Source organism: Malus sylvestris, chromosome 16, assembly GCF_916048215.2.
Source record: "Malus sylvestris chromosome 16, drMalSylv7.2, whole genome shotgun sequence".
NCBI lineage: Eukaryota > Viridiplantae > Streptophyta > Magnoliopsida > Rosales > Rosaceae > Malus > Malus sylvestris.
The window spans coordinates 16,374,833-16,402,047 of record NC_062275.1 but is presented as its reverse complement, the minus strand read 5'-3'; the positions used below and the strand labels follow the sequence as shown (position 1 = coordinate 16,402,047).

The 27,215-nt window shown below is 38.0% G+C and overlaps 4 protein-coding genes and 1 pseudogene across 7 annotated transcripts; 2 read left to right on the top strand and 3 right to left on the bottom strand.

The window, feature by feature from the left end:
* The first annotated feature begins 2,126 nt into the window (after nt 1-2,126).
* Nucleotides 2,127-2,903, top strand: LOC126606283 (preprotein translocase subunit SECE1-like). Its single transcript, XM_050273650.1, has one exon. It carries the CDS (start codon nt 2,195-2,197, stop codon nt 2,738-2,740), a length of 546 nt encoding a protein of 181 aa, XP_050129607.1. The 5' UTR covers nt 2,127-2,194; the 3' UTR covers nt 2,741-2,903.
* A 618-nt stretch (nt 2,904-3,521) lies between these two features.
* On the bottom strand, nt 3,522-6,100 carry LOC126608895 (prefoldin subunit 2). Of its 3 annotated transcripts, none has more exons than XM_050276909.1 (3): nt 5,916-6,100; nt 5,543-5,662; nt 3,522-4,186 (listed from the first exon to the last, which is right to left on the bottom strand). In XM_050276909.1, exon 3 carries the CDS (start codon nt 4,178-4,180, stop codon nt 3,731-3,733), a length of 450 nt encoding a protein of 149 aa, XP_050132866.1. In that variant the 5' UTR covers nt 4,181-4,186; nt 5,543-5,662; nt 5,916-6,100; the 3' UTR covers nt 3,522-3,730. The 3 variants fall into 3 exon arrangements, with proteins under 3 accessions (XP_050132866.1, XP_050132867.1, XP_050132865.1); XM_050276910.1 differs by having other exon boundaries at nt 5,543-5,653; XM_050276908.1 differs by lacking the exon at nt 5,543-5,662 and having other exon boundaries at nt 5,916-6,094.
* A 7,147-nt stretch (nt 6,101-13,247) lies between these two features.
* On the top strand, nt 13,248-20,481 carry LOC126608557 (SART-1 family protein DOT2-like). 2 transcript variants are annotated; one of them, XM_050276503.1, is made up of 14 exons: nt 13,248-13,332; nt 13,599-14,446; nt 15,398-15,539; nt 15,624-15,678; nt 16,131-16,244; nt 16,354-16,450; nt 16,623-16,689; nt 16,816-16,875; nt 17,125-17,731; nt 18,157-18,629; nt 19,022-19,242; nt 19,584-19,668; nt 19,904-20,070; nt 20,159-20,481. In XM_050276503.1, the coding sequence occupies exons 2-13, from the start codon at nt 13,617-13,619 to the stop codon at nt 19,982-19,984; spliced, it is 2,832 nt and encodes a 943-aa protein (XP_050132460.1). In that variant the 5' UTR covers nt 13,248-13,332; nt 13,599-13,616; the 3' UTR covers nt 19,985-20,070; nt 20,159-20,481. The 2 variants fall into 2 exon arrangements, with proteins under 2 accessions (XP_050132460.1, XP_050132461.1); XM_050276504.1 differs by lacking the exons at nt 13,248-13,332; nt 19,584-19,668; nt 19,904-20,070; nt 20,159-20,481 and adding an exon at nt 18,773-18,818 and having other exon boundaries at nt 13,436-14,446; nt 19,022-19,146.
* Nucleotides 20,482-20,660: 179 nt separating this feature from the next.
* Nucleotides 20,661-24,720, bottom strand: LOC126608561 (cysteine synthase-like). The gene is made up of 11 exons (XM_050276507.1): nt 24,548-24,720; nt 23,884-23,945; nt 23,669-23,778; nt 23,470-23,527; nt 22,788-23,051; nt 22,549-22,686; nt 22,339-22,390; nt 21,716-21,795; nt 21,365-21,424; nt 21,141-21,221; nt 20,661-21,057 (listed from the first exon to the last, which is right to left on the bottom strand). The coding sequence occupies exons 2-11, from the start codon at nt 23,923-23,925 to the stop codon at nt 20,965-20,967; spliced, it is 978 nt and encodes a 325-aa protein (XP_050132464.1). The 5' UTR covers nt 23,926-23,945; nt 24,548-24,720; the 3' UTR covers nt 20,661-20,964.
* Nucleotides 24,721-25,009: 289 nt separating this feature from the next.
* LOC126608560 (uncharacterized) lies at nt 25,010-27,132 on the bottom strand (annotated as a pseudogene).
* Between the last annotated feature and the right edge of the window lie 83 nt (nt 27,133-27,215).

Below are 27,215 nucleotides of genomic sequence, written 5' to 3'. Positions count from 1 at the left end.
TCAGTTTCAAGATTACACGGAGAATTATCAGATTCTACATTAGAATTCACAGAAATAGACGGTGAAAACCGAGCAGGACATGGGTTTGAGCCATTAACAAAACTCATAATTCCATATCCTTCCAATAGTAATTCCATTTGAAATGCCAATTCAAGCAATTTGCTTCATCCAATTTCACATTCACAGATGAAAAAACAGAAGAAATTAAAACAGTAATCGAAGACTGTAAAATCTGAAGTTGCGATGCAGTTACCATTTTTGCAAAAGAAAGAGAATTCTTGATTGGAGCAATCAAACAAACACCTGGTGTGCATCGAAGAAAATTGATGAAGAAGACGAAGGGTGGTCAATCGTAGAACCACAGAAACCCTAATTCTTGATCACAGAAGAAAAAGTCACCAAAGAAATAACAACTCAAAGGAGAGAAGAAGATCAAACAACTTCAGAGAGGAGACGAAGGTAATGAGCGGAAACTTGTTGCGGATCGGTTCTTGCGCGAGCAAAGACGGCGATTGATACCATGTTAAGCATGTTAAACAGATAAGATCTCACCAAGAAGACAACTTGTAGAAGAAGATACAGAGAGAAAAGAAAGGGAAAAAATTGTATTGAATCTTTGTATATTACTTAATGAGAAAGTTATTACATGTAGGAGTATTTATAGTTCCTCTCACCATCTTAACAAACTATGCAACAAAACATATAATCTTATTACAAGTGTCAACATCTCAACCATTCATTCTATTCGTTTCATATATTCTAACAAAATCGGAGTTGGCACAAGTGTTTATGAAGTGAGTTATGCATGGCTCGTATAAATGTTCAGAAAAATGGTACAGGGTGATAAAACTTAAAGGGTGGCACCTCTTTCAACTCGTGAAAAGTGATACGATTTCTTACAAGTCCTTCCACGGTTTGACCCTTCTTCTATGTGAGACATTACCATTCATGTACATCCCACATCGTCCAGGGGGAGTGATCCTTAAATGTATATTCATATCCCTACCTAGCACGAGGCCTTTTGGATACTCACTAACTTTGGGTTCCGTAAGAATTCCAAAGTTAAGCGAGAAGGAGGCCAGAACACTCCTAGAATAGGTGACCCACTGAGAAGTTACTCGTCAATTCCCAAAAACAAAACCGTGAGGGAATGGTAAGCCCAAATCGGACAATATCGTACTACGATGGTGGAACGGGCCCGAGATGTAGTGGACCCGGGCTGGGATGTAACAAATGGTATCAGAGCCAATACCTGGCCAAAAGTGTGCCGACGAGGACGTCGGGCCCCTAAGGGGGTGGATTGTAACATCCCACATCGCCCAGGGGGAGTTTTTTTTAATGTATATTCCCATCCTTACCTAGCACGAGGCCTTTTGGGAGCTCACTGGCTTCGGGTTCCGTAGGAACTCCGAAGTTAAGCGAGAAAGAGACCAGAGCACTCCCAGGATGGGTGACCCACTGGGAAGTTGCTTGTGAGTTCCCAAAAACAAAACCATGAGGGAATGGTAGCCCAAAGCGGACAATATCGTGTTACGTTGATGGAACGGGCCCAGGATATGGTGACCCGGGCCGAGATGTGACAATTCAAATCCTATAACTCCGGCAACTACTATTATTGACTTTTGAATCTCGAAAATACGAATAATTTTCAATAGTGCATGATGATAATATTATAGTTGGATTTTTTTTGTTTTTTTGTTTTTTGTTTTTTTTTGGAAACAGGATTTTTTTTTGTTCTTGTTGATTGTTGTTCGATGTTTTACCTTTAAAATAAAATTTCAAATTTCATCAAAAGATGTTTTTTGATGATTAACACATATCGAGTGGTGTCACCGGTTACTTTTAATTGAATTCAGACTTGAATTACAAATTAACACAATGCGACCTGTTAAGATATCGAGTTAACATAAACACGAGTCCTTTCCAGTTCTACTTCCATGTAATGCACAAAAAAGTGGGTGCCGCGCGACCAAAGTTTGGGCCTAAAAGGCCCAGCTTAACCGGATACAACAGAAAAAGTGAACTCTGGGCTCCAAAACAGAGCCCAAGTACGCCCCGACCCGGTAAACAAGTACCCATGATGGACCCCACAAACCTAAAATTCCTAGTGAAAAAAATGAGAAAAAACCCTAAAATCCACCATCATCCAAATTCAGTCTAACCAGTTACTACCACCACCCAGATACACCAAAACATGGCTCTACGCATGTTCGTACAGTTCCCGGTTACCTCACCTTTCCCGCCACCCACAAAATCCGGTCATCTGAACTCATCCGTACGGTTGAAACCTCCATGTGCCGGTAGCCACTCAATTCCCCTATCACAACCCAGACGGCCCGTAACACAGAAGAACAGAAGGCAATCATTTCTCAAAGCCGTCGACGAAAGCCAGGCGAATTCCGAGTCCGGCGCCGAATCGGTGAGCACCCAAGACAAAGAATCGGCCGCGGAAGGAGAATCGGCGGCGAGTCAACCCGTCGAGTTGAGCGAGTTGGGGAAGGAGATCAAGGCGGCGATGCAGAAGAGGAAGGAGGAGAAAGAGGGAGACTTTTTGAGCGGAGTGGTGGAGGAGGTAAGGGAGATCGAGTGGCCAGCGTTCGCTAAGGTGTTGGGGACCACCGGGGTGGTTCTTGCGGTCATTGCCGGTTCCAGCGTCGTGTTGCTCACTGTCAATGCCATTTTGGCTGAGTTTTCCGATCAGGTTTTCGCCGGGAGAGGGGTTCAGGATTTTTTCAGCTGAGAGTGAGAGATGTGAGAATGTTGGGTTCATGGGCCGGCAGACCCGACCCGGCCCATATGGTGTGTTTAGGGAAAGAGAGAATCAAATACTCAATAGCATTCATTGTATAATTTGTATTATTCAAAATTGACTAAATCATGATTTGTCTGCTTTGCTCTTTTTAGTTCAAATCGTCGTAATTTAACTCGTGTGGTTTACTAATTGTTATAATTTAACTCGTGTAATTTACTAATTGTTGCAATTCAAGGACAAGCTTAAGGGCTGGTTTGGTATTGCTGTGCTTTGAAAAAAAGCTGCTGTGAGAATAAGCGGCTGTGCTGTGAGAATAAGCGGCTGTAAAATAAATCAGCGCGTTTGGTAAACTTTTTTGTAAAAAAGCTTTTGAAAAAAAAAGTAGTCTGATAGTGGGTCTTTTCATTAAAGGAGCACTGTAGCTCCGTGTGCTTTGAAAAAAAACCAGTTTTCCAAAGCTACAAATAGCAGCTTCAGCTTTTTCCTTTGATTTCAGCTTATTCTCACAGCAGCTTCCAAAATAAACCTTTTTTTTTCAGTTTACCAAACACCTAAAACTCTCACAGCTTTTTTTCATAGGTGCTTTTTTTTTAAGCACCTCACTCCCAAACTAGGTCTAATTATATCGGCTTTTCCAGCATCATTTACGTGCGCAGCGCTAGTGCACGGCAACAATTAACAAATTAAGATAGATTAAATTGCAATAATTGAAACTCCATGAACCAAAGTAGAACTTCACTAAAATTACCGAGATAAAAAACTCATACAGTCGCCTTAAAATTTTGTGCTTTCGCCCTTAAATTCTTACGAATGAAAGAGAAGCATAGTTAAATAGGGTACATACACTCAATAATTCAGTGCCATAATTGTAATTTGCTAACCATTCTACCACCTGATACGCTTAAAAAACACATCTAAGAAGTTCGAGACAACAAAACAAAGGTGGTGGAAGACCATTAAAAGTACAATCCTCATCATTCATCCGCTTCCACCGGCAGGGCCAACCAGGACTCCCTGAGCAGTCCCTTCTTTCCGAGCGCTATCATCCTTCTCCTCACCCTGCTCCTTCCGTATCCTGATCTTGTACTTTGCCTCAAAATCAGAGATTTCCTTTTTCTTCTTCTCCAATGCCTCATTCAGCCTGGCAATAACCTCCTCAATACCTTCTTTGTTGCGCTGCACAGCTGGCAGGACCTCCTTGATAGTTCTCTCCACCAGAACACCTCCGATCATCCGGTAGCATCGCCTGGACGGATCAAGTGGCTGGATGGCATTGATGACCAGTGAGTGCTCGCTCGCTTCCATCTCTAGCTCGGTAATTTTCGAGTAGATTTGGTTGAGCTCAGACCTCATATCAGCAAACTTATTTGCAACGGCTTGTTCATTTACATATTCCTTTTGATCCCCTTCAGCTCTACTAGTGGCCATGATTCCCTACAAATGATGGAGCAACGGAATTCAAGAGTAGGAAGAATCGACGCAAACACAATTTCACTAGCTAAGATAGATCAAAACAAAAGGGCATACAGTATATCGCATTTAGCAGAAACCCCATAGCTTCTGCTTCTTGGTTATCGTAATGTACGCAATTTATTAAAAGAAACAAACATTAAAATTGCAGCTGCATCTACATTAGTCATAGACAATGTTCATATGCTCCTTGGGTAATGCAAACTGACTGCATTTAGTTAAGGGGGGAAAATTAACCTCAAAGCTAAAACAGAATGTTAAAACTGGGTAACAATTTTTTAACATGATAGACCACCGGTGAGTTTATTTAATATGAGTTTTGTTCCAGTTGCAACTATAATTGGTGTGACTATCCCCAACTAAGGATGCAAAATGACAGCAACCCTCCACGGAAAATTTGATATTGTTGACTAATCTATATCCAGCACACTTGCACTACATATACACATACGTAAAATCTGTTGTCAACTTATCATAAACTCCTTGATCAAATGTTGTTATCTCACGGAAACAATATGTGGTAGCAGTTATTGAGAGAAAACATCTAAGTAATCAATGTATTCCGTGAATCTTCTGTAGTATGCTTCCACTACATATGCACATACATAGAATCTGCTGTTAGCAACTCCTCAACCACATGATTTTTTCCAAATGTTACATATCAAGGCAAACAATGGCCTGGATGAGCATGACTACTATGTTTGATACATTGAGTTACACACTTTGGATCTTTGAACTTGTTCGCCGGTAATAACTTAACTAGGAATTTTAGTCGAGTCTATCTTTAACCCTAAAGTATCTTGAACTGGAATTTGAAACTGTACATAATAACCAGAATATTCAAAAATAATTGGTTCAACCAATTTATTAACAAACAGTTCTTTACTAAACCTAAAAGCATCGAAATTACTTAGCTGTTCCTATATCTCTACCTAGGTCAAAATGAAGCCGGAATAAAGAAGCAGGTTACAACTACACTTTCTTCTTGAAAAGTAAATCCTGTCCTACGATTTTTCTGAACATACCAAGCCCAACTATGCATACTGAAATTGACACAGTGCAATATATAAACAGGGAAATCCAACAAAAAAACATAAGCTAAAATCCACTAGCAATCTGGAATCCATCAAAAGTAGTTGGAAATATCACCACAATGGTGTATGAATTCCATTTTCAAATTCTATACAAGCTCAGAAAACATATATATGCAATAACCGGGCATCGGTTTTTCAATATCTTTAAATTTTTCAAGAACTTGAAGAAATTTTATGATGTCGATTGTATAGTTCTTCATAAATTCACAAATAATATAATACTTACCAATGTTTACTGCGAAAAATGTTGTTTCTTTGTCTACTTTATGCAGTTTCAGGAGGGCGAATCCAGAACCAGAGTTCGAATCGAATACAACAATAAAACTTAGGGCTATTCCTGCAGATACTGAAGAGCGATAACCATCTAATATTCCAACTTAAACAGAAAATCGTAGCTACCCAAACACTCCCTTTTCTCCTTATTCAGATCACGGCAACACAAACCTTTACCAGACAAAATCCGTGTTCTTGGTGCAGTTAAACTCATTCAGTTATTAATTTTGATTAAATTTACATAGAAATCAGAGATTTCGAAACCCTATGATCCTACTTCAAATGAGAAGAAGGCGAAGTAAACATCCATGGCGAAGAAAGCGTACCTGAGTGGTGGCGCGGAGAAACTGTTGAGAAGACGGTGGCTCTGTAGACTTCAGAGAGAGTGGCAGCGACGGAGGAAGCGAATGACGAAGCAAAGCTGCTCAACTGCGGTTCGGCACAGCGAGTATTTTACTAGTTTGTTTGGCTTAATTGCACAAATACCCCGTGTAGTTTACTCAATTTTCACTTTCATACTTATGTCTGTTGTATTTTCATTCTTCCATCTTCAACTCCAATTAGCACCGTTACTCGTAGGACGTTTTATGACTACGGTGAACGTGAGTCACCCCGGTGTACCATTCACGTGTTGTAATAAGAGAGAAGATGATACATTTGATATGTTATACTTATGGGTGTATTAATAAACTAGCATGTTAAAATTTGAGTGAAATAATAATGTCATGTGACCGTGTTTCAGATCTACAAATAAATCACTAACTTAGTTCAATCCATCAAATAAAGTAAAGATTTGGATATCTCCGAAGATATGTTTTCATGTTCCTATAGCGCTCATCAAGAATTTAAGCGTCTCCAATGATATATCCTACGTTATATCATATAATAGTGTAGTTAGAAAAACAAGTCATGACCAGAAAAGATCATGGACATGAAACATATTATTTATCACATTATATCCATCTAAAAGGCTCACAAAAAGAAATGAAAGTGATGTTCAAATTCAGTAACTCAATAAAAACACGAAGGATAAGTCTATACACGTGTCAAACTATAATTAGTCAAGTGTTGCTGCATAAACAATTAACATGTAAAAACTCATATGCATACAACTAGCATAACCTTTGCCCACATTATATCCATTGAAAATACTCACAAAACTAAATGAAACCTCCATTGATGATGATATTTTTGAACTCGTCATTCCTGAAACCTAACAAAATTCCATATAACAAGTCATTTTTAAACCAATTTTGAACATGGAAAGTATCATGTGCATCTCCTGCCAAGATATACTTTGCCAGTTCCATCACATATGGAAGTCCCTTGAATCCCTCCAAGACGATGGCATTGAGGTGCGAAGACAAACAAACATGCACGAAAGCCGGTGGATTGAACTGCCCACTTCTTTGTTCCAATCTCCCAAGAATAAGGTCGAGACGAATATGTTGTAGATTAAGTGCTCTGCAGAACACGCTTATTGAAAATTTGCATTCAAACAAGTCATCAGGATATAACTTGTTCAAATTATTAAATGCAAGAAAATTGCAATCATCACAACCATCAGAAGCTACAAGAGACAAGTATTCAGCACTGGAAAACTCTCTTTACTAATGAAGTGAATGGCCCAACGCTGCCTCTGAGTTATTTCAGGAGCAGAGATGTTCAGAGATGTTCAAATCCTGACCGTGCTTTTGGGAAATATCCCTTTAGTTCCAAATCTTCAAGGACGGGGCAGTTAGAGACAAGCTTTCTGAGTAAGGCAATACCTGCAGAATTATGAGCTATAACATAGAGGCACTTGAGACTTGGGAAACAAACTGATGCAGGGGAATCATGGGTAATACAATTTGAGTCCACCTTCAGAACCACCGTGTTTTGCTAGTGAAAACGCTTTGAGGCATTGTGAACTTAACTTCCCGACGTTATAAAGTTCAAAAACATAAAAACGGAGATCAAGTTCAACAACATTGCTCCTGATGGCAGTGCAAATCCAACCATGCATAAGAGAGACAACTTCCTCTCTAAAATACAAACAGTTACAATGAAGACGAAATTTTTTTATGTCAGATGAGTTGCGTAATGAAAGTATACGTTCCAGATTTTCGATTGAGGTTCAGAAAAATCTCCATAAGTTCATACATCTCTCCATCTCTCCATCTTTTGGGAGGAAGCAGCGGTCCGAATGCGCTTGGTCTTTATGCAGGAAAGGGAAATGGAGCAAGAAGGGTTCAAATGTGATTTGATAATGAATGACCTCAACATATACACTCCAGAGAGGAAAAAGTTCTTACATGATAAGTAAAAGGAAATTTTGCGAAGGCATGCTACAAGGAGTATCTTTCAAGATGATGATTCATCTTAAGGCTTATATCCCAAGTCCACCACCAAGTCAAGGTGGTGGATATCATTATTAAGTTTATGTAGTTTACTAATTATCATTTGTATTAAGTTTATGTAGTTTATTAATTGTCGTTTGTATTAAATTTATGTAGTTAGTTAATTATCGTTAGTATTAAGTTTATGACTTATTAACTGTCGTTTGTATTAAATTTACACAGTTTATTAATTATCGTTTGTATTAAGTTTATGACTTATTAATTATTGTTTGTATTAAATTTATAGCTTATTAATTATTGTTTCTATCATGTGTTTCATATTCTTCCATAGTGTTTCATGAGTATTATGTGTCGATTTAGTGGTTTTTCAATATTTATTGGAATTCAAATATTTTTAGGTCAAAACGTTCATAAAATTAAATTAGGATTGTCTACATAATTTAAAAAAAAATTAATTAAAAAAATGTCTAAATTCATATTTTAATAATATGAAACTAAAATTTTAAACGAGAAAAATTGGAACAGAAAAGCTGTTAGTTGACATCATTAGAATGACCTTTAAAAAGAGTGACATTATCCACACTTTTACCGTTGAATTGATTGAATTTAATTGACAAAAATTTTGACGTGTCTGATTAAAATTTAACAAGTTTTTTCCTCGAAAATAAAAAAAAAGGAAGAGAAAAGGCTCGGTTTAAAAGGGGAATGCTTCCTTCATTCAACTCGTTGCACTTCCCCACTTTCGAACCCACCCAAATCCGCCACACCTCTGACCTCCATTTTCACCGTTATTCTCACTCAACTGTCATGCTCCCAAATAGCTTTGAAATTCAAGAAATTCAAGCGCTAAAATCTCGTTGACGCCATCCAAATCCGGATTTCGCAACTCAATTGTTGTTAAAATTTCTGAACGATTCACCAAATCAAACAAATTCAAGTTGAAGTTCACAAAACGGAGCTTAGAGATATTTGGGATTGCGACTGAAGCTCGACCGATACTTGCCACCAAACAAACCCCAATACCACTCATAAGAGCAACTCCACCGTGGGAGTTTGCTCGGGGGACAGTGGACCAAACAGGGCCTGAGAGCCCGAGTGACACACTCCAGCGTTGGGAGCCAGAGGGACAGTGCAGGCCCAAGCACCAAGCCTGTGAGGAATTGCCAACCCGAGAGCCTGAGTGGATATGACGCCAGGGCTGACGTCATCCTGGTGTCGGCCCAATATTTTTTTTTTTTTCTGTCAAGCATGTGGGCCTCACTCGCTCGTGGGGGCGCGTCAGCCAACAACTTTTCAGACTTTGGGCCCGCGTCGCAGTCTGCCAATGTTACCATTGGGAAGCCATGTGGCTTCCCACGGTCCGTTCAATCTCAATGGCTCTTTAAATTAGACTGTCCGATTTGCAACGGTAATAAAAATAAAAAAATCTTATTTAATATCAACCGTTGGATCTAAGATCAATGGTTGATATTATTATGCTTTATAAATAAATAAATAAAAGAAAAATAGTTTTAAAATTAAGAAATGTTACCGTTGTGACACGTGGCACAATCTGGAGTGTTGGAATTCAATTTTTTTTTTAAATCTAACGGTAGAGATTAATTAGTTCAATAAAAAAATTTAAAAAATTGTAAAAAATCCAAAAAAAAAATCTGAAAATTTAAAAAAAAAAATTGTTTTTACTTTTCTATAAATACATTTTCATTATCATCTACCTTACACCACAATTTCATATTTTCTCAACTACTTTCAATCAAAGTCCTATCTTTCTCTCAAAGTTTCAATCCATTTTTTTCAACAAAATGACTATTGATGCAAGTACGAATTGGTCGCTTCTTGAAGATGTTGCATTGTGTACTAGCTGGGTTGAAGTTACTCATAGTTCGTTTACGGGTAATGAGATGCAGTTGCGAGAAATGTGGAGTCTTATTCATACCAATTATCTTGAGAAATTGGGTGGGAAAATAACCAAAGAATCGATGTCCAGTCGTTGGAAATTACTTAGCCAATCGTTTAGTACGTGGAAAGATGTCTTGGCACAAGCTAGTACTAATATTCGAAGTGGGGAAAATTACGCAGATCAGGTAACAGTAAATTATTTATTTGTTTGTACTATTTATTTATTACCTACTTTCATTTATAATTATTTTTTTGTATTATTTATTTGTTACCTACTTTCATTATAATTATTTGTTTGTATTATTTATTTGTTACCTACTTTCATGTTATAATTATTTGTTTGTATTATTTATTTTTTACCTACTTTCATTATAATTATTTCTTCTCCCGCATTGTGTAGCAACTTCAAGCACAAGCTTGGTATGGTGCCAAAACCAAAAGCAAAAATAAATCATTCAACTGATGGGAATGTTGGAATATTGTAAAAGATTGTCCTAAATTCAGAGTTGTGCATATCGGTCCAGAAGTTTTCATGAACAGCACCCCTCAACACTCTACACCCAATCATGGCTTGCATGTTCATGAAGATGATGCAGAAGAAGTGCCCGAAACGCCCCTCCCTGAACAAGCGTCAGGATCGACCCGTTATCCAATTAGGTCTCAAGGTAAGAAGGCTTCAAAAAGAAAAGGGAGTGCTTCCAAGAATGATTATGCAAAGTACATGGAAGAACTTGCTTGCCAAGGTGAATTGACTTTGGCGAGGCAAATGGCGAAGTTTAAGGTTGATAAGACTAGAGATGAGGCAAAAGCTGCAGCTGTTGAGAGAGAATTTCAAGCTAATGAGAGGGAAAGAGGGCTACTTAGGCGTGAAAGGGAACAGGTTAGAGAAGAAAGAATGACTCAACAAGATCGTGACATTATGAACACGCCTTTAGAAGGGAAGTTTCCAAATTCTAAATATTTTTAGAAGTCGGAGAAAGGGGATGTGGTGTGAATGAGGCGTGCAAGAGAAGCGAGAGTAAGAAGAGATGGTCCTAGCACGACAAGAGCAGATCATCCTAGCACCACAAATTGGTTAAGTGATGATGAATAAAGTACTTTTTCTAATCAGAGCCCATAATTTTCCAATCCTTTTGGGTTGTAATATATTATTTATTGAATAGTGTACTTTATGTTGTTTCCAATTTATTGAATTTAATATTTTATTTATAGAGAGAGTAAATTTATTTAATTTGGTAAGTTATTTATACTATAAGAGAATATTGATTCAAATGACAAAAACACACCAAATAAAATTACATAAACATACCAAATAATTAAAAACTCAGCAAATAATTAAAAATGAACTAAAAAAAACACACCAAATAAAATTAAATAAACACACCAAATAAAAACAAACACACTAGATGAACTTAATTATCTTCAGCTTGTTTCAATGCCCACTGCTGCTCTATCAAGTCATTTTGCCGAGCATTATGCTTATATGGCCTTTGAAGTGCAGTATATCGTTGAATGACCAATTCATTATAACGTCCATCCCTTTCTAATGGCTCATGTTGCACGGGTTCTTCGATAGCGTCATGAGCACAATATATATGTGTTCTTGAATTGTTCATCGTGTCTGGCTCATATTCATCAACGGCATCATAATTGTACTCATCCTCCATAATTATGTTGTGAAGAATGATGCACGTTATCATGATGGATCGAAACGACTCTACATCAAACAATCTAGCAGCACCCCTGACGATCGCCCAACGAGCTTGGAGGATACCAAAACAACGCTCCACATCCTTCCTGCACCCCTCTTGACAGCTTACAAAGTGTTTTTCCTTTGCACTTCGCGGACGTGTCATTGTTTTGACAAATGTTGACCACCTCGGGTAAATGCCATCTGCTAGGTAGTATGGCCCATCGTACTTACGTCCGTTGACCCAGTACGTGACTTTTGGTGCCTTTCCTTGCAGGACATCGTTGAATACTGGATTGGGCAATGAAGTTGAGGTCATTTTGAGCTCCCGGAACCCCGAAAAAGGCATGCCAAATCCATGTATCAAAAGATGTCACCGCCTTTAAAATGATATTTTTTTTATCCTTTTCTGTCCTCATAAGCGCCTTGCCATACACTTGGACAGTTTTTCCAAGTCCAGTGCATACAATCGATGCTTCCAATCATCCCAGGAAAACCTTGCATCTCGTCATTCTTCAGAAGCCTTTGCAAGTCCATTTTAGTAGGTTTCCGGATGTACTTTGCGGTGTAGATAGATTTGATTGCTCTACAAAACCTCATCAGGGACTCAAGAATGGTTTATTTCCTCATCCTCGTTATCTCATCCACTTGGTCTGCAGATGCTCCATATGCAAGTATTCGCAAGGCAGCAATAATTTTTTGTTGAGGAAGGAGACCCATAGCACCAAAAGCATCATTTTTTTGAACAAAGTAAGAATCATGGTTGCAAACAGCAATCATGATTTTGTTGAACAAATGTCGTTCCATTCTAAAACGACGTCTAAAGTATGTATCAGGGAATGCATTATTATGAACAAAATAATCATCCAAGATTTCCGTACCTTGTCGTTGCTTGCTTTTATCAAGGTTTCTGGAACGGTTAGGCCTGCAGATTTGACCCATAGCTTGGATGATTCAACGGGAATGTGAGGCTCTGCCCATTCTTGCTTCGTCATCTCTCCTTCTACGCTTCTCATCATCTTCCCTCTCAGTTTGGGCCACCTAGAGATTGAACATTCCTTCTTATTGGTTAAACAATTCTTCATCTTGTTGATCGATTTCCCAGATCATCTTTGAAGAAGAAGACATTGTAAAAAAGAAGCAGAAACTATGAATAATGATAGAGAATTTGGTGACGAATGAAGCATAAACTATGAATAATGATAGAGATCTTGAGAAAATTGGTGTGAGATTTGTGAGGATGGATGGTGGATTATATAGAGGATTCAGAAAGGATTAGGTTGTAGATAATGTCACGTGGCATGCCCTCATTCGTTAAAAATATGATGGAAATCTATCCTCAAAGATTGTAAACATATTATGACACGTGGTGCGACGTGATTGGTTAATAATCTTATCGGAAATCCATCACCAATAATTGTATTTTCGGATAATGACACGTGGTGCAACGAGAATGATTAAAAATTTTATCAGAAATCCATCACCAATAATTGTCTTTTTCGGATTATGACATGTGGCGCAACGAGAACGATTTAAAATCTTATCCGAAATTACAAATAAAATTATTTTGTATTATTTTATAATTTTTCAGATAATGACACGTGGAGTAACAAGAACGATTAAAAATCTTATCTGAAATTACAAATAAAATTATTTTATATTATTTTATAAATAAAAAAATACTAAATTTTATTATCTATTGCCAGGCAATTGAAGTCTGAAGATGCAAAAGAGGATTACTGTTTATTACAGTTACTGTTCGCTGGATAGGATAGTGTATTGCCTGGGAGGGTTCCACGCTGGAACTGCTCTAAGGTATCGGTTTCTTTCGAAGCATTGATTTTTTTCGTTAAATTCGATAAGTTAATTTTGTTTTTGGCTGTTTAGGGTTTTTGAATCTTCATATGTTCATGTGAATATCGTATTTCGTTTTTTTTTTCCCGAAAATTTAAGTAAAGTTGACGAAGTTCGATGCTTTTTCATCGTTATATTATCAGTTTACCAAAGACGGCTGATTTTGGTATTCAAAGTTACTTGGCTTGTTTATGTGGTTTGATTTCTTTGATTTTCTGTAATTTCAGGGGTGGAGTTTCGTGGTTATGGAAGTGGAGTACAATCGAGATGACTCTCCGACCAGAGAGCACCGGGATGAAGGGATATATGATGATTTAGAGGAGAATGGGAATGATAAGTCAAGCAGGCACCGGAGCAAGGATAGGAAGAAGAGTAGCCGAGGGGAAGAGAAGGATGATAGAAGTAGAGACCGAGAACGATCAAGGAGTGATGTTGTAAAGGAAAGAGAGAAAGAATCTAAAGAGTTGGAAAAGGATCGAGTATCTAGCAAGGAAAGGAGGAAGGATGATAGAGATGACCGGTATAAGGATAAGAGTAGAGATAATAAGGTGAAGGAGAAAGATTATGATCAAGAGAGTCATAGAGAAAAAGAGCATGATAGGGGGAAAGATAGAAAGGATAGAGGGAAGGAAAAAGAACGGGAGAAGGAGAGAGAGGTAGAGAAGGATAGTGATCGAGGACGAGAGAAAGAGAGGGGGAATAGGGATAAGGACAGGGAAAGGGAAAAGGAAAGGGACAAGGCAAAAGAGAAGGAAAGAGAAAAAGGGAGAGAAAAACATAAAGATCGAGAGAAAGGAAGGGAAAGCTATAAAGATACCGATAGGGAGAGGGCGAAAGACAAGTATAGGGAAAAAGAGAGGGAGTTGGATCAAGATAAGGATAAATCAAGAGACAGAGGAAGCAGGAGAAGCCTTGAAAGAGATGACAAAGCGAAGCTAAATGGTGATGACAACAGGGATAAAGACATTCTTAAGCAAAGGAAGGTTTCCGATAATGCTGAGGACGAACAGCATACTGACAGCTTATCAAGCAGAACACATCTATCAGCATCGGAGCTTGAGGAACGCATCTTGAAGTAAGTACGTCTTCATTTATGTTCTCTTTATGCCATATTTTATTTATGTTGTCAACCTTTTTCACTGTTTGAATTATTTCCGCTCCATCTCCCATTTTGCATTAAGCATTATTGCATCTCGTTGCTCTTTGTTGGGAACCGAAGAAGTTGGATTTTGGAGTATTCAAGCATATAAAGTGATCTTATGGGCAACCTGAACTTGTCTGTGACATACAATATGCATAATATTCTTGGGCTATGTGCTTCGAAGTTAATAATAAGCAGAATGAAATATGCAAAAGCATACTGGCTGTTTATTAAAAAAAAAAATAGAATTAACATCTCCTAAAGGATGAAAACAATCATTGTCATCCATTTGGTTTATTGTGTCAAAGTAAATGACATCACTTGAAGAGAAATGTGAATGTAGTATGTTAGCAGTGTTCTATTTGAAGTTTGAACCAACTATCAATTACTTATTGACAACTTTGCTTGGTATATTGTATCTTGTGATTTTGGTAGGTATTCTAGTTATATCTTGATATTGCCTGCATTTTTCTGAGGAGTCACTTTGTTCTTGTCACAACTTCAGTTATAAATATGGTTGTTCAGTTTGCTTAGGAGTTATTTGTGCTTGACACAATTTTGGTTACAACTTATGATGGTTCCTTTTTTTTTTTGCATTCTTTTTTTTTTGGACTTGCTGCCTTTTATTTTGAATGTAGCCGAATGATGGATGTTATGGGAGAGTGGGTCTGTTCTTTCTGAATTTTTCAACTACATGGGTTCTACTTTAATCTAATTTGAACAATCAAAGATTGTAACATTCTTGCAGATGGTGGCAATATAATTATATCGATTTCTATACATAGATGTATTTAAACACTTATTTTAAGGACATTGCCATGTAACATGTGTATATTTCTTTGCATCGGCTTCAAATGAGTTATATTGGGTTTGCTTCATTCTCAGGACAAAGGAAGAGGGATTAAAGAAGAAAACAGAAGATGTTCCTGAGGTTTTAGCATGGGTTAGTAGGAGTCGTAAGATTGAGGAGAAAAGGAATGCAGAAAAGCGGAAAGCTATACAGCTTTCTAAGATTTTCGAGGAACGGGTCAGTTTGATAGTGTTCCTGTTGTATTGTGTTTACGCTTGTTGATTTTATAATTACCATTCATATAATTTTGATTATTCTCAGGACAATATTGGTCAAGGAGAAAGTGAAGATGAGGAGACAGCCCAGGATCCCACTCGTAAGATTCCTTCTCACTTGAGATATTTTTTTAATATTCGTAATAGAAGGTAAGGGTCTTTGGGACATCAGCAAGAATTTGAATTTAGTTGTTTTTTCATTTTATATTTGAGCACATATAATATGTGGGGCTATGGTTAAGGTAGAATGTATATTTTATGTAGAACTTGTAGAATTACAGAATTTGTTTGACACCTGAGCACGAAATAAAAAATACACCGACCTTGAGGACTTGTGTCTGTATGCCTCTAGAGGGTTGATTCAGTATTCTGACAATAGCACCTGCTCTTGATACATGGTTTCTATATCTGTAACAATAGTACTTTTTAGAGTTTGGTTCACTTTTTCAGTTGACCTGTCAATAATGTCTGAATGACTTAGTTACAATCTATGATGCTTTTTCTGTGTTTCTTGGTTGATTGATATCACCTTACTCTGAATACCTGTTTACAGATGATCTAGCTGGTGTTAAAGTTCTTCATGGCCTTGACAAAGTAATGGAAGGCGGGGCAGTTGTTTTAACACTCAAAGATCAGAATATTCTGGCCGATGGTGGCATTAATGAAGGTAAAGAAATTTTGAGTTACTTTGTTTTCCTCAGGGCCCACTGCCTCTTGTAGGCATGGATGTTTTAATTTTATATTGTTTAATATAGGTTTTTGTTTCAATGTAACAGACATTGATATGCTTGAGAATGTGGAAATTGGAGAGCAGAAGCAGCGAGACGAGGCTTACAAGGCAGCAAAGAAGAAAACGGGGGTTTATGTTGATAAGTATGTTAACCATAATTATAAAGTGTAATAAAAAATTTGATTTGCCAAAAGCAACTTAATTGTTGGGTGACATTGTCTACTCTAGCCACCTAGTATAATCTGGAATTTTTCCACATATCTCATTGCCCACACTGGTTGGTATTAACTATATGTATGTGTTATGGTGTATCAGGTTTAATGACGACCCTGCTGCTGAGAAGAAAATGCTTCCGCAATATGATGATCCAATCCCAGATGAGGTGACTATATCATTGTCTCCCCTACTTTTTAGTTTAGACCCAGTGTTTTCCCTTGTTCATGTACATTAGTTTGAAACATTGAGCATGGAACATGGTTGTGATATGTGAATTTATGTATATTTTCAGGGGTTAACTTTAGATGAAAGAGGACACTTTACCGGCGAAGCAGAAAAGAAAATTGAAGAGGTACTATTTTCTTTCTCATCATAATTTTGTGAGGGGTAATAAAAAAAGAGAATAGGATTTCAGGGCATTTGGTGCAGTAAATTGAATTGGTGTTCTCATAGGTGTTGCTTTCTGCTTTTTGGTTTGTTCCCTATCTTTTGAGCTATGATCCTTTGAAGTTTATGGTGTGATCTTACTGCTTTTAGATAAAGGCAAAGAAACAAAAATGAAAATGAAAAGAATAACAGTGGCTTTTTTTCTTTCTGCTAGCTACATAAGAGGATACAGGGTGTTCCCACAAAGAACTGCGTTGAAGATCTCAACATGTCTGGGAAGATCAATACTCAAGATGAAATGCTTCAGTTTAAAAAACCTAAGAAAAAAAAATCCTTGCGGAAGAGGGAGAAGCTAGACTTAGAAGCCCTTGAAGCAGAAGCAGTATCTGCAGGGTTGGGTGTTGAAGACCTTGGTTCTAGGAATGATGCAAGGAGGCGTGCCAATAAAGAGGAGCAAGAAAGATTGGAAGCTGAAAGGAGAAATAGGGCATACCAGTTGGCTTATGCTAGAGCAGATGAGGCATCTAAATCATTGCGACTGGAACAAACTCTTTCAGTTAAACGAGAGGAAGATGAAACTCCCGTCTTCGTAGATGATGACGATGATCTGTATAAATCCTTAGAGAAAGCAAGGAAATTGGCTCTTAAAAAGGAGGAGGAAAATGCTGTATCTGGTCCACAAGCAGTTGCTCTCCTTGCCACCACCACTGCCAGCAGTCAGACTGCAGAAGAGCAAATCCCCTCAACTGGAGAGGCACAGGATAACAAGGTTGTCTTGACCGAGATGGAAGAGTTTGTCTGGGGCCTCCAGCTTGATGAAGGTATATTCTATCTTTGTGTTTTCGCTTTTTCAACCTTAGGGTAATGTGTAATTGATTTTCTATTGGCTGAGGGTGGGGAGTCCTTCCTTTCCCATCTTAGACATCATGTCATAATGGTCATCATCTTATAGTTAGCTGGTGGCCATCTTTCTATTCCACCAAATTCCAGATCGTTAATTATGAATGTCCAGTTGAGGGGTACGATGTTGCGACTTTTTACATGCCAATTAGATCTTTGTTTTTCTGCTTTAAATTTGTTTAATGGTGTGTCAAGTTGTGAGCCTTCTGCAAGCTTTACAATGTTATTCTCAAGGAGGTTTTGATTATAACCTTCTAAACTTGTGAAATTTTTGAATGTCCTGGCGCTACATCACAGTTTCATCTATAATAGAAAATGACTTTTATCCTTTGTTGTACCTTTTCAGAATCCCACAAGCCTGAAAGTGAAGATGTTTTTATGCAAGAAGATGAACCCGAAGTAACTCATGAAGAAAAAATGGATGAACCTGGTGGATGGACTGAAGTTAATGATATGGGTGAAGACAAACAACCTGCTAATGAGGATAAGGAGGAGACAGTTCCTGATGAAACAATCCATGAAGTTGCAGTTGGGAAGGGCTTATCAGGTGTACTGAAGCTGCTTAAAGATCGAGGAACCCTTAAAGAAGGTATTGACTGGGGTGGTAGAAACATGGACAAGAAAAAGAGCAAACTTTTTGGTATTGTAGATGATGATGATGAGGAGCAGCCAAAGGAGACCCATACATCACGTGAAAAAAAGGATGAACAAAGGGATACTCGTTCATCCTCTTCCAGCCATCAAAAGGATACTCGTGCACCTAAAGTCTATCAGGAAAAGGATATTCGCATTGAGAGAACCGATGAATTTGGCCGAACTGTAAGTACTTCTGTTCAGTTCTTTTACAGTTAATTTGTTTTTATGGTTTGACATGGTTACATTGTGGTGAATCTGGTCATAGAGTTATATTAGCCTTAGTCAATTGATAATTTCTTATGCCTTTTACACGGCCTCAATTTTAGGGTTGGATGTGTTGCTCTTTAAAAGCTGAGTAGTAGGCAAGAATATGTATGTTCTGATCTTTGTTTCATTAGCGATAGTATATTAGCTACATTCAATTTAAATATTCCTGTGCTTATTCCACGAAGAAGTTTTGGGTTTGGAAAGCTGTGGTGCATGCATTATTTTGTATGTTTTTATCTTTGCTTCATCAGTGATCATGTAGTATTATTATTATTATGCGCTGCTAACGCATTCCTTGTTTTCACCAGTTGACGCCCAAGGAAGACTTTAGGATACTTTCTCATAAGTTCCATGGGAAGGGGCCTGGAAAGATGAAGCAAGAAAAGCGCATGAAGCAATACCAGGAAGAACTAAAGTTGAAGCAGATGAAGAGTTTAGATACGCCATCACTGTCTGCAGAGAGGATGAGGGACACTCAAGCTCGCTTGCAGACACCTTATCTTGTCCTCAGTGGCCATGTTAAACCAGGGTATGCTTTTCAATCATTTCATTCAACTCATTTTGTTTTTGGTTTTGGATCAATTATTGCTAGTTTCAGTAGGATTTGACTATTACAGCTTTAAACAAGAAAATCAGTAAGGTAGGTATGTGTGAGATATTCATATGTTATAACGGTGATTTACAACTTAAAAAAATGACTCAATTAATTCTCGAAATTTTAAACACTTACCTGAATATCTTAATTTGAAGAATTGAATAAGAAACGTGAGCTGTGGTATATGCTTCCCTGCTTTATCTTTTCTGTCTTTATTCGACATTCGAATTCCCAATTGATTTACCCTTTTCCCAACTTTGTTCTCATGTTTCCAGGCAAACTAGCGATCCCAGAAGTGGTTTTGCAACAGTTGAGAGGGATCTCCCAGGAAGCTTGACCCCCATGCTTGGTGACAGAAAGGTGAGTGAACTCGTACAGTACTTTGCCCTGGTTTCTTGATGTTGATCTATATAAAATGCTTCTAGATGATATATTACGTAGTGTATTGTTTATGTGCAGCAGGTGCTGATAGTTTGTAGTAGAATATCTGTGTTCATTCATTTGTGCCGTTCTTTTCTCTTCCCTTTTTTTTCATTCATTTCCATAGAAAGAATAATTCTTATCTTTTTTTTTTCTTTTGTTCTTTTTTCTTCAGGTTGAACATTTCTTAGGAATAAAGCGCAAAGCTGAGCCTGAAAGTTCAGATACACCAAAGAGGCCTAAAAGTAAAACTTGAAGTTGACGTTGGTTGAATTTTGGAGTTGACCATCAACATTTTCAATTTCTTGGCCCCTGTACAGAGCTGTGGAGAGAATTTTCAAGGTAGGCTCTGACGGTTTCGACAGTATTAAAAGAGATGTTATTTTCTGTTCTGAGAATATATGCGTAAAACTATTTCTTCCTTGAACAGGGTGTTCTATTTGGTGTCTAAGGATTTCATTTGATCTGAGGTGTGACTGGACCTTGGAGGTAGACGAGAATAGACTCGTGGTTTGGAGTTTCTCTACTATGCATCAATGTATGCGATGCATTGTTCAATTGAAGAGCTAGATTTGGATGAAATCATCTCCTGGCATTTCTGCAGGACAAGCTAGAGCCAATCTCTTAACGGATGATATGCAATTCCTCAGGCTCTCGACTCCACTTAGTCGGGATAAAGTTTTGTTGTTATACATATGAACGGTTGAGATTTAAGATTTAGTTAAATTTTAACGGTTCACATGTGAAAAACAAGTGCGCGGGAGAATTGCCAAGCCAACTAAACACCACGTCATACATGCTTTTATCACCTCTACACTCTCTTAGCCATTAGATTGAATAACACGACCGAATAATTATTAAGGGGCAAAATTAAGCATGTGCAGAAATCACTTTACTAAATAAATTCCTGGAGAAATGTACACAATGCAATAAAAAAAAAATCTATTTAAATTTCTTATATCCTTTGTTACTAGGAAATTAATTTTATTGAAGGCTGAGGAGACCTTTAGAATTATTTTGTGAAGGAACAAATAAGTGAAGATACGACTAAGAAGTTAATTTAGTCGTTGCAGATGCAAAGAGAAAGGTACAAGAAAATGGACTGAAAAAGTGCCAAAACCCGGAGAACAGACCAGGGCTCAAAACACAGCCAGATTATCCTAGTTTTAACTCAAGAAGCGAGACAATTCGGAACCACTGGCCGCACTTGAAGCAGCCAGAAATCGAGGAATCAGCTCAGGGCTCGAAAGTCATGCTTTCAGCTTCCCGTCTCACCGACTCAAACAACACAGAGGAGAGATACCTCTCCCCAAAGCTTGGAAATATCACCTGCAATGCATAGACGTGTATTAGGAGTTGGACAAAATGCTAATACAAGGTCAGTGTAACTGAAAGGGAGTGATCCAACTTACAACAATGAGCTTTCCAGCATTTTCTGGTCTCTTTGCAATTTTTATTGCAGCGGCTGCAGCAGCTCCAGATGATATTCCCACCTGGAACAGATAATCAGACGCTTGTAATTCAATTCAAAAGCTGTAATGCGGTGATTGATCATAGTTATGGCAGATATTCAAATGTGATGGCTCGAAAACAAAGATTAACTAACGACTGATTTTTTTTTAGGTTAAGAACTTACAAGCAAACCCTCTTTATGTGCGAGAAGCTTTGCAGTTTCAATTGCTTCATCACTTGATATCTGCAATGCATCACAGATTTATAAACGGGAAGCAGTAATAGCTGTTAGAAACAAACTAACAAGCTGTTTTTCTTATGTTCTTTGCAGAGAGTTAAAGGCATTCCAAATGAATAATCAATGGCCGTGCTTATACCAGCTCACAGAAATTGTTGGCCATTCATACATTCGTCCATCAAAACACTACCAAGTGAATAAATCCGGCTCAAGTGCCATTTCCAAAACTGATTGTATCACAAATAACAATACAACGATTTATATCAATTAAGAAAAAAAAAAACCTTTGAGCCTTACTTGAATGACTTCATCGATGATATTGACTTCCAAAACACCGGGGATAAAACCAGCTCCTATTCCTTGGATCTTGTGTGGACCTTTACATTAGAAGGAGCGTAATAATTAGCATCAACAACGTGCAAGCAAAAACTAGAATTGCCCGTCATGTATAAACATATAAGATAAGTGTGCTTTATGTAAAAGATTGAGGGAAACCTATATTATGTACGCCATGTATGGTAGAATTAGGATTTAGGAACAATTTTCACTCCAACAAATTTTCTAGTTAATAAATCAGAAGCCAACTGAAAGTTGAAAACCAGAAGCTACAGAAAATAAGAGTCTTAAAACATTCTGTCAGTAACAGAAGCAAAAGACTCATTCCACCGAAGTAGTTACTGAGTATCCCACAACGAAACTCCTCTCTATGCTACCAGTCACATCTGAGATCAGTACTCTAACTGTTTATTACAGCCCTATCTCCATCAGAAATCCAATTACATTTGCTAGGCCGAAAATCTTAAATGAAATTACGAACAAAATTTTCTCTAAACAAGTGAAAAGGCCAGTAAATAGATTGCAGGCACTGGATTATGCAAGGCATACAAATAATCTCAGAGCAGCAATGCAGTATAACTCACCAGGCTTTCCTCCAGTTAGGACAGGACTTTCGACCGGCTCCACACCATACAGCTAACATTAAGAAATAAAAAGGAACACAATAAGACAAAGTAAAAGAGCATCAGAATATGAAGAAAGTACAGACTATTGTTCAGGTCTTCTTCAAAAGAAGCTCATAAACAAATATACTTAAGAACCTTGTAGATTAAACTTTAAAGATGCGAGCTAACCTTTATGTCAGGATTCTTCTCCTTTAGAAACTTCCCTGCACCTGTTATAGTTCCACCTGTACCTATCCCAGAAACAAAAGCATCTACTTTCCCTCCTGAACCTTCCCATATCTCTGGTCCAGTGGTTTCATAATGTATCTGCAATAAAAAAATCGAATCACTTTTTCCGAGCACAATATACCTTTAGTTTTTCTTCAAGTTGCGTCAGCTTTATATGATGTAGATTATGGAGTAGATACCTTAGGGTTGGCCGGATTTTCAAACTGCTGAAGAATGTAGGCATTAGGTGTCTTTGCCAATATCTCTTCAGCCTTCTGAACAGCCCCTTTCATGCCCTTTGCAGGATCCGTGAGAACCAACTCAGCTCCAAAAGCCCGGAGGATGATTCTTCTTTCAAGACTCATTGAAGCAGGCATTGTAATGATAAGTTTGTAATGCTTAGCTGCTGCCATGAAGGCTAATCCTATCCCAGTATTACCACTTGTTGGCTCGATGAGGACACTCTTCAGAAAACACCATCCAACCAAAGTCAGATTCAATGAAAATCAGTCAGATCATAGTTTCCATCAAATAAAAATCCCATATCATCTTTCTATCATTATACCAGCATCGCATGGGAAGCTCAGAAAATTGCCGAAACCAAAATTTTTAGTAGTTTTACGAAATGTAGACTATTATTAAATGTTTGCAATTTTTGCTTAATATTTCTAATGCAAAAAAATCTCTCTCATCACACACAGTCCACTCATGTTTTCAGCTAAGACATCCCATGAGAAAAGCGTAGTTGCATCTTTTTCATCATTAGAAATTGACATAAACACCTGCTAGTGGAGAAACCAAGAATAGTACACGGGGAAGGTGGTTGCGTCCTCTGTTTCATGCACAAATTCACCCAGCAAGTTTCCCTATAAAATAACTAACCTGCCCAGGTGTGATAAGGCCCTTCGCCTCAGCATCTGCAATCATACTATAGCCAATCCTGCATTGTTTTTCAATAATTAGGAACCATAACAGAAATCAGAGCAAAACCGCAACACTTTCAGGTATAGCTGCCGCGAAAGCAGCAAGCGTACAACAAAATGATCAAGTAGTAAGCCATACAACTAAAAAGCCTATATACCTGTCTTTTACACTTGAGCAGGGCTCCATCATTTCCAATTTGGCAGCGATTCGAGCAACACAACCTTCCACGACTTGGTTCAGATACACCAACGGGGTTTTTCCAATTAACTATACACAACGAAACAGATGTTTCCAGCATCATTAACATAAAAAAAAAACCATTGAAAACACCATACTCTAGTACACATAAAACTCGGATATTCGACAACTTACTTCAGTAACATCTTTGGCAATGCCAGCCTTCTCGACTGCCATTTTGCTTCTTTTACAGATTACTGCAACCAAAAACACACCCGGTACTTAAAATTTATTCCTAACCACAATTACAATAAATTTTAATTCTTCTTGGAATAAAAAAAATAAGTCAGAAAAATTTAACACAATCATTTGCAAAAATAAGGAAAGGACCGCTAAGCTATCAACTAAAAGATTAAAGAATATTTTCTTGAATTTTCAAATTTCAATTGCTGCAACCAAAAACACACCTGGTACTTAAAATTTGTTCCTAACCACAATTACAATAAATTGTAAATCTTCATGGAATTAAAAAAAAAAAAATTCATTAAAAAATCAAGTTAGAAAAATCTAACACAATCATTTAGCAAAAATAAGGAAACGACTGCTACGTTATCAACTAAAGGATTAAAGAGTATATTCTTGAAATGTTTCAAATTTCAATTACTTTTTCTAACGATTTTCGTAATCTGATTATGATCAGGGTGAGAGGGTTTTGTCGCTGGTTTTGAAAGAAAAAAAACCCAGAAAATGAGTTTAATTTGGAGAACGATGAGCTGAGTGTGGATGTGATGAGTGAAAGAAAAACAGTTTAAAAGCTATGATTAACACTTAATTAAGAGAGAAAGATTGAGAATTTCACCAGGAGACTGACAGATAATCACCACCTCACAGCCGATGAACACGCCTTGTGAAGAAGAAGATCAAGATGTATGTGTGTGTGTGTGTGTGTGTATGTATATATATATATATTTGGTTCAGAAATATGACGTCATAAATACTGTTATCGTTTTCTTATGGTTGTATGTTGAATCTAGCCTGCTTTTAGGTATTCGTACTTAATATGGTATCGTATTAGGCATCAAGCCTCCAAAGTACAACTTGAGATTCGATCACACCAATTTATGTCCCTACAAAAAATTTGCACGTGCAATTTATGACATCCCCAATCACCTTTTTTTGTGATTAAATTGAATAAATTAAATGACAAAGCTAAACACATGATTATACCCTATTCAAACAAAATGCAAAAATCACATTTTATGTGTCTATTTGATTGATAATCATTTTGTTTTTATGTTCATTGAAAATCAAAAACTGCTAATTTTTAGTAAAAGCATAAAACTAAAAGTAATTATTAAATGAATTTCAATTTAAAAACACATAGAGTTTAAAATTAAAAATAAAAGTTTACAAACCCATTAGCCCATGCCTCGTAATAAAAAAAATAAACCACACAAAAACTGCCCCTCAGTACTGGAGAAGGCATTGGACGGTCGATCAGAGCGAAGGAATGCTGAGTGATGATGTGGTGGAAGGCGGGTACACATTGCTGTGCGTGTCGTACCCGAAATGGGATTGTCACGTTCGGACAATCCCGGAAGATGAGCTGCTGTCACTGCAATTAGCAACTGCGAATGAGTGAAATTTTTTGGATTTTGGCAACTGGGGAATTGGCACATGTTTGTATTGAGTTGAGTTGTGGGTTGTTGAATACAGGTGATTTCTGTTTTGTTTTGTCACTCATGATGTGTGTTGTGTGCTGCTAATGTTTTTGTTTTGTCCTCAATTCTCAGCACAGGAGAGCATGGCAGTCCCCTCTCCTAGCTCGAAAGAGAGTAATTCCCAAGCTGAGGGTTTTCGTTGTTGAAAGGGGAGAGCATGGCACAATGATAGACTGAAGCACAATTTGAAGCTTACCCTCCAATCTCTCCCCCTTCCTTGGTGTGTAAATCACATCATGGATATCATCATCTAATGTCCTCTGCGCGAGAATTTCCCCCACACCAGCACAAGCAGCTGCATTCCTAGTCGAACCAAGGTCAAATTTCATGTCCTTTGATATGGAATGTGCCACAACGACAACCTTACTGGTGACTCGGTGAATGATGCACGCACGAACAGAAGCCTTTGATATAAAAATGTCCAGGCAAAACGGCTCATGGAAAGGACCTGTCAGCTGATTATATAAGTCGGAGTTCTCAGCTTCTTCTTCCCAACATGAGTGTCCAATTCATCAAGTGGAAAATCGTCCACAATTCTAGTTTGCTTCTTGCTTCTGGAGGGCAATTCACAACTTGGGTTGTCTCTTTTGCTATCCTTTAACTCATTTCCCTTCCTTTGACTTTCCTTTGGGTCATCCTTTTGCTTAGAAGACTTCTTCCTACGATGGAAGTCGAAATTGTACTCTTCAAACTCTTTGGAATCTCGGTCAAGCTTAAAGAAGAGATTGCCGCGAATTCTCATGTTGTCAATGTCATCAAAATCCGGATCACCTTCAACAGCTGCTCTTCAACTATCAATTGGCTCATCAACCACTTCATCCGATAACGCACTTGAGTCCAATGCAGACCCCTGCATTCCTGCCCCTGCCAATGCCAACCCGGATGAAACCTGCCACGCATCATCATCAACAAGCTCAACACCATAACTGTCTGAATGAGGTTTAGAATCATCTGAGGGTAACAACGGAGAGAGATGAAACGAGCAGCCCTTGAAGGGAAATGCGGAGATAGTGCTGAAGCAAATGTGCTTCCTTTCCTTGAGAACATCATAGTAAAGAGTAACTTGGGTCTGGTATTGTATCTTGATTTAAGCAAGAGAGTTCTCTAAGGAGCAAATCATCAAACACTTGGTAGGCATTTACTGCTATACCTCGTTTCAGCTAACCATCAAGAGAGTTCTCTCATAATTGTTGTCCCACCCAGCTGCGATGAAGCTCTCTCTCTCTCTCTCACTCTCTCTCTCTAAACTGGTCACCTGGTCGGTCCTAGGACCCAGGTCTTATGGAGGAAGGGATACGCCATTAGATGTTCATACCTTCAGACGAATGCCATTTAGAAGGAAAGGTGGCATCCGTTATTACCAGCAACGGCCATCAATCCGACCAAATAAAAGTTGAACGGTCTAAATTGAACTAAACCACAATGAATTGTTTAGTTATCATCTTGAGCTTTTGTAAACCCGACCCACGGTGACGGCGACGGCGTGGCGTTACCAGACTCCGAGACACGACACAATCAAGAAACATAAAATGCGGGTGATAAAACCAAATGGATTCAAGGAATAAGAATGCAAAAGAAAATAGGCAAATAAAGCTCGCGTGGACGATTTCGAAGAAACAGAACGAAATCGATTTTGCAAGACAGATTAAAGGCAGAGAAACTGCAATATCGGCAAAACCAAAATGCTTTCTCCTCATTCAGGTTTTAACCGGAAACAAGCGCATCCCATCACTAACCTCGCAACCTACATAACAGCAGCGATATGCAGTCACAAAAGATAAAGGCCCTCCAAACATGAAGCTTAGA

Coding starts and splice junctions, on each gene's coding strand:
- LOC126606283 (XM_050273650.1), top strand. CDS start 2,195: ATGGCTCTACGCATGTTCGTACAGTTCCCGGTTACCTCACCTTTCCCG.
- LOC126608561 (XM_050276507.1), bottom strand. CDS start 23,925: ATGGCAGTCGAGAAGGCTGGCATTGCCAAAGATGTTACTGAA. Junction 23,779..23,883: donor TTGCCAAAGATGTTACTGAA/GTAAGTTGTCGA, acceptor CGTTGTGTATAG/TTAATTGGAAAAACCCCGTT. Junction 22,391..22,548: donor AGAAGAATCCTGACATAAAG/GTTAGCTCGCAT, acceptor TCTTAATGTTAG/CTGTATGGTGTGGAGCCGGT.
- LOC126608557 (XM_050276503.1), top strand. CDS start 13,617: ATGGAAGTGGAGTACAATCGAGATGACTCTCCGACCAGAGAGCACCGG. Junction 15,679..16,130: donor GACAGCCCAGGATCCCACTC/GTAAGATTCCTT, acceptor ACCTGTTTACAG/ATGATCTAGCTGGTGTTAAA. Junction 17,732..18,156: donor GGGCCTCCAGCTTGATGAAG/GTATATTCTATC, acceptor GTACCTTTTCAG/AATCCCACAAGCCTGAAAGT.
- LOC126608895 (XM_050276909.1), bottom strand. CDS start 4,180: ATGGCCACTAGTAGAGCTGAAGGGGATCAAAAGGAATATGTAAATGAA.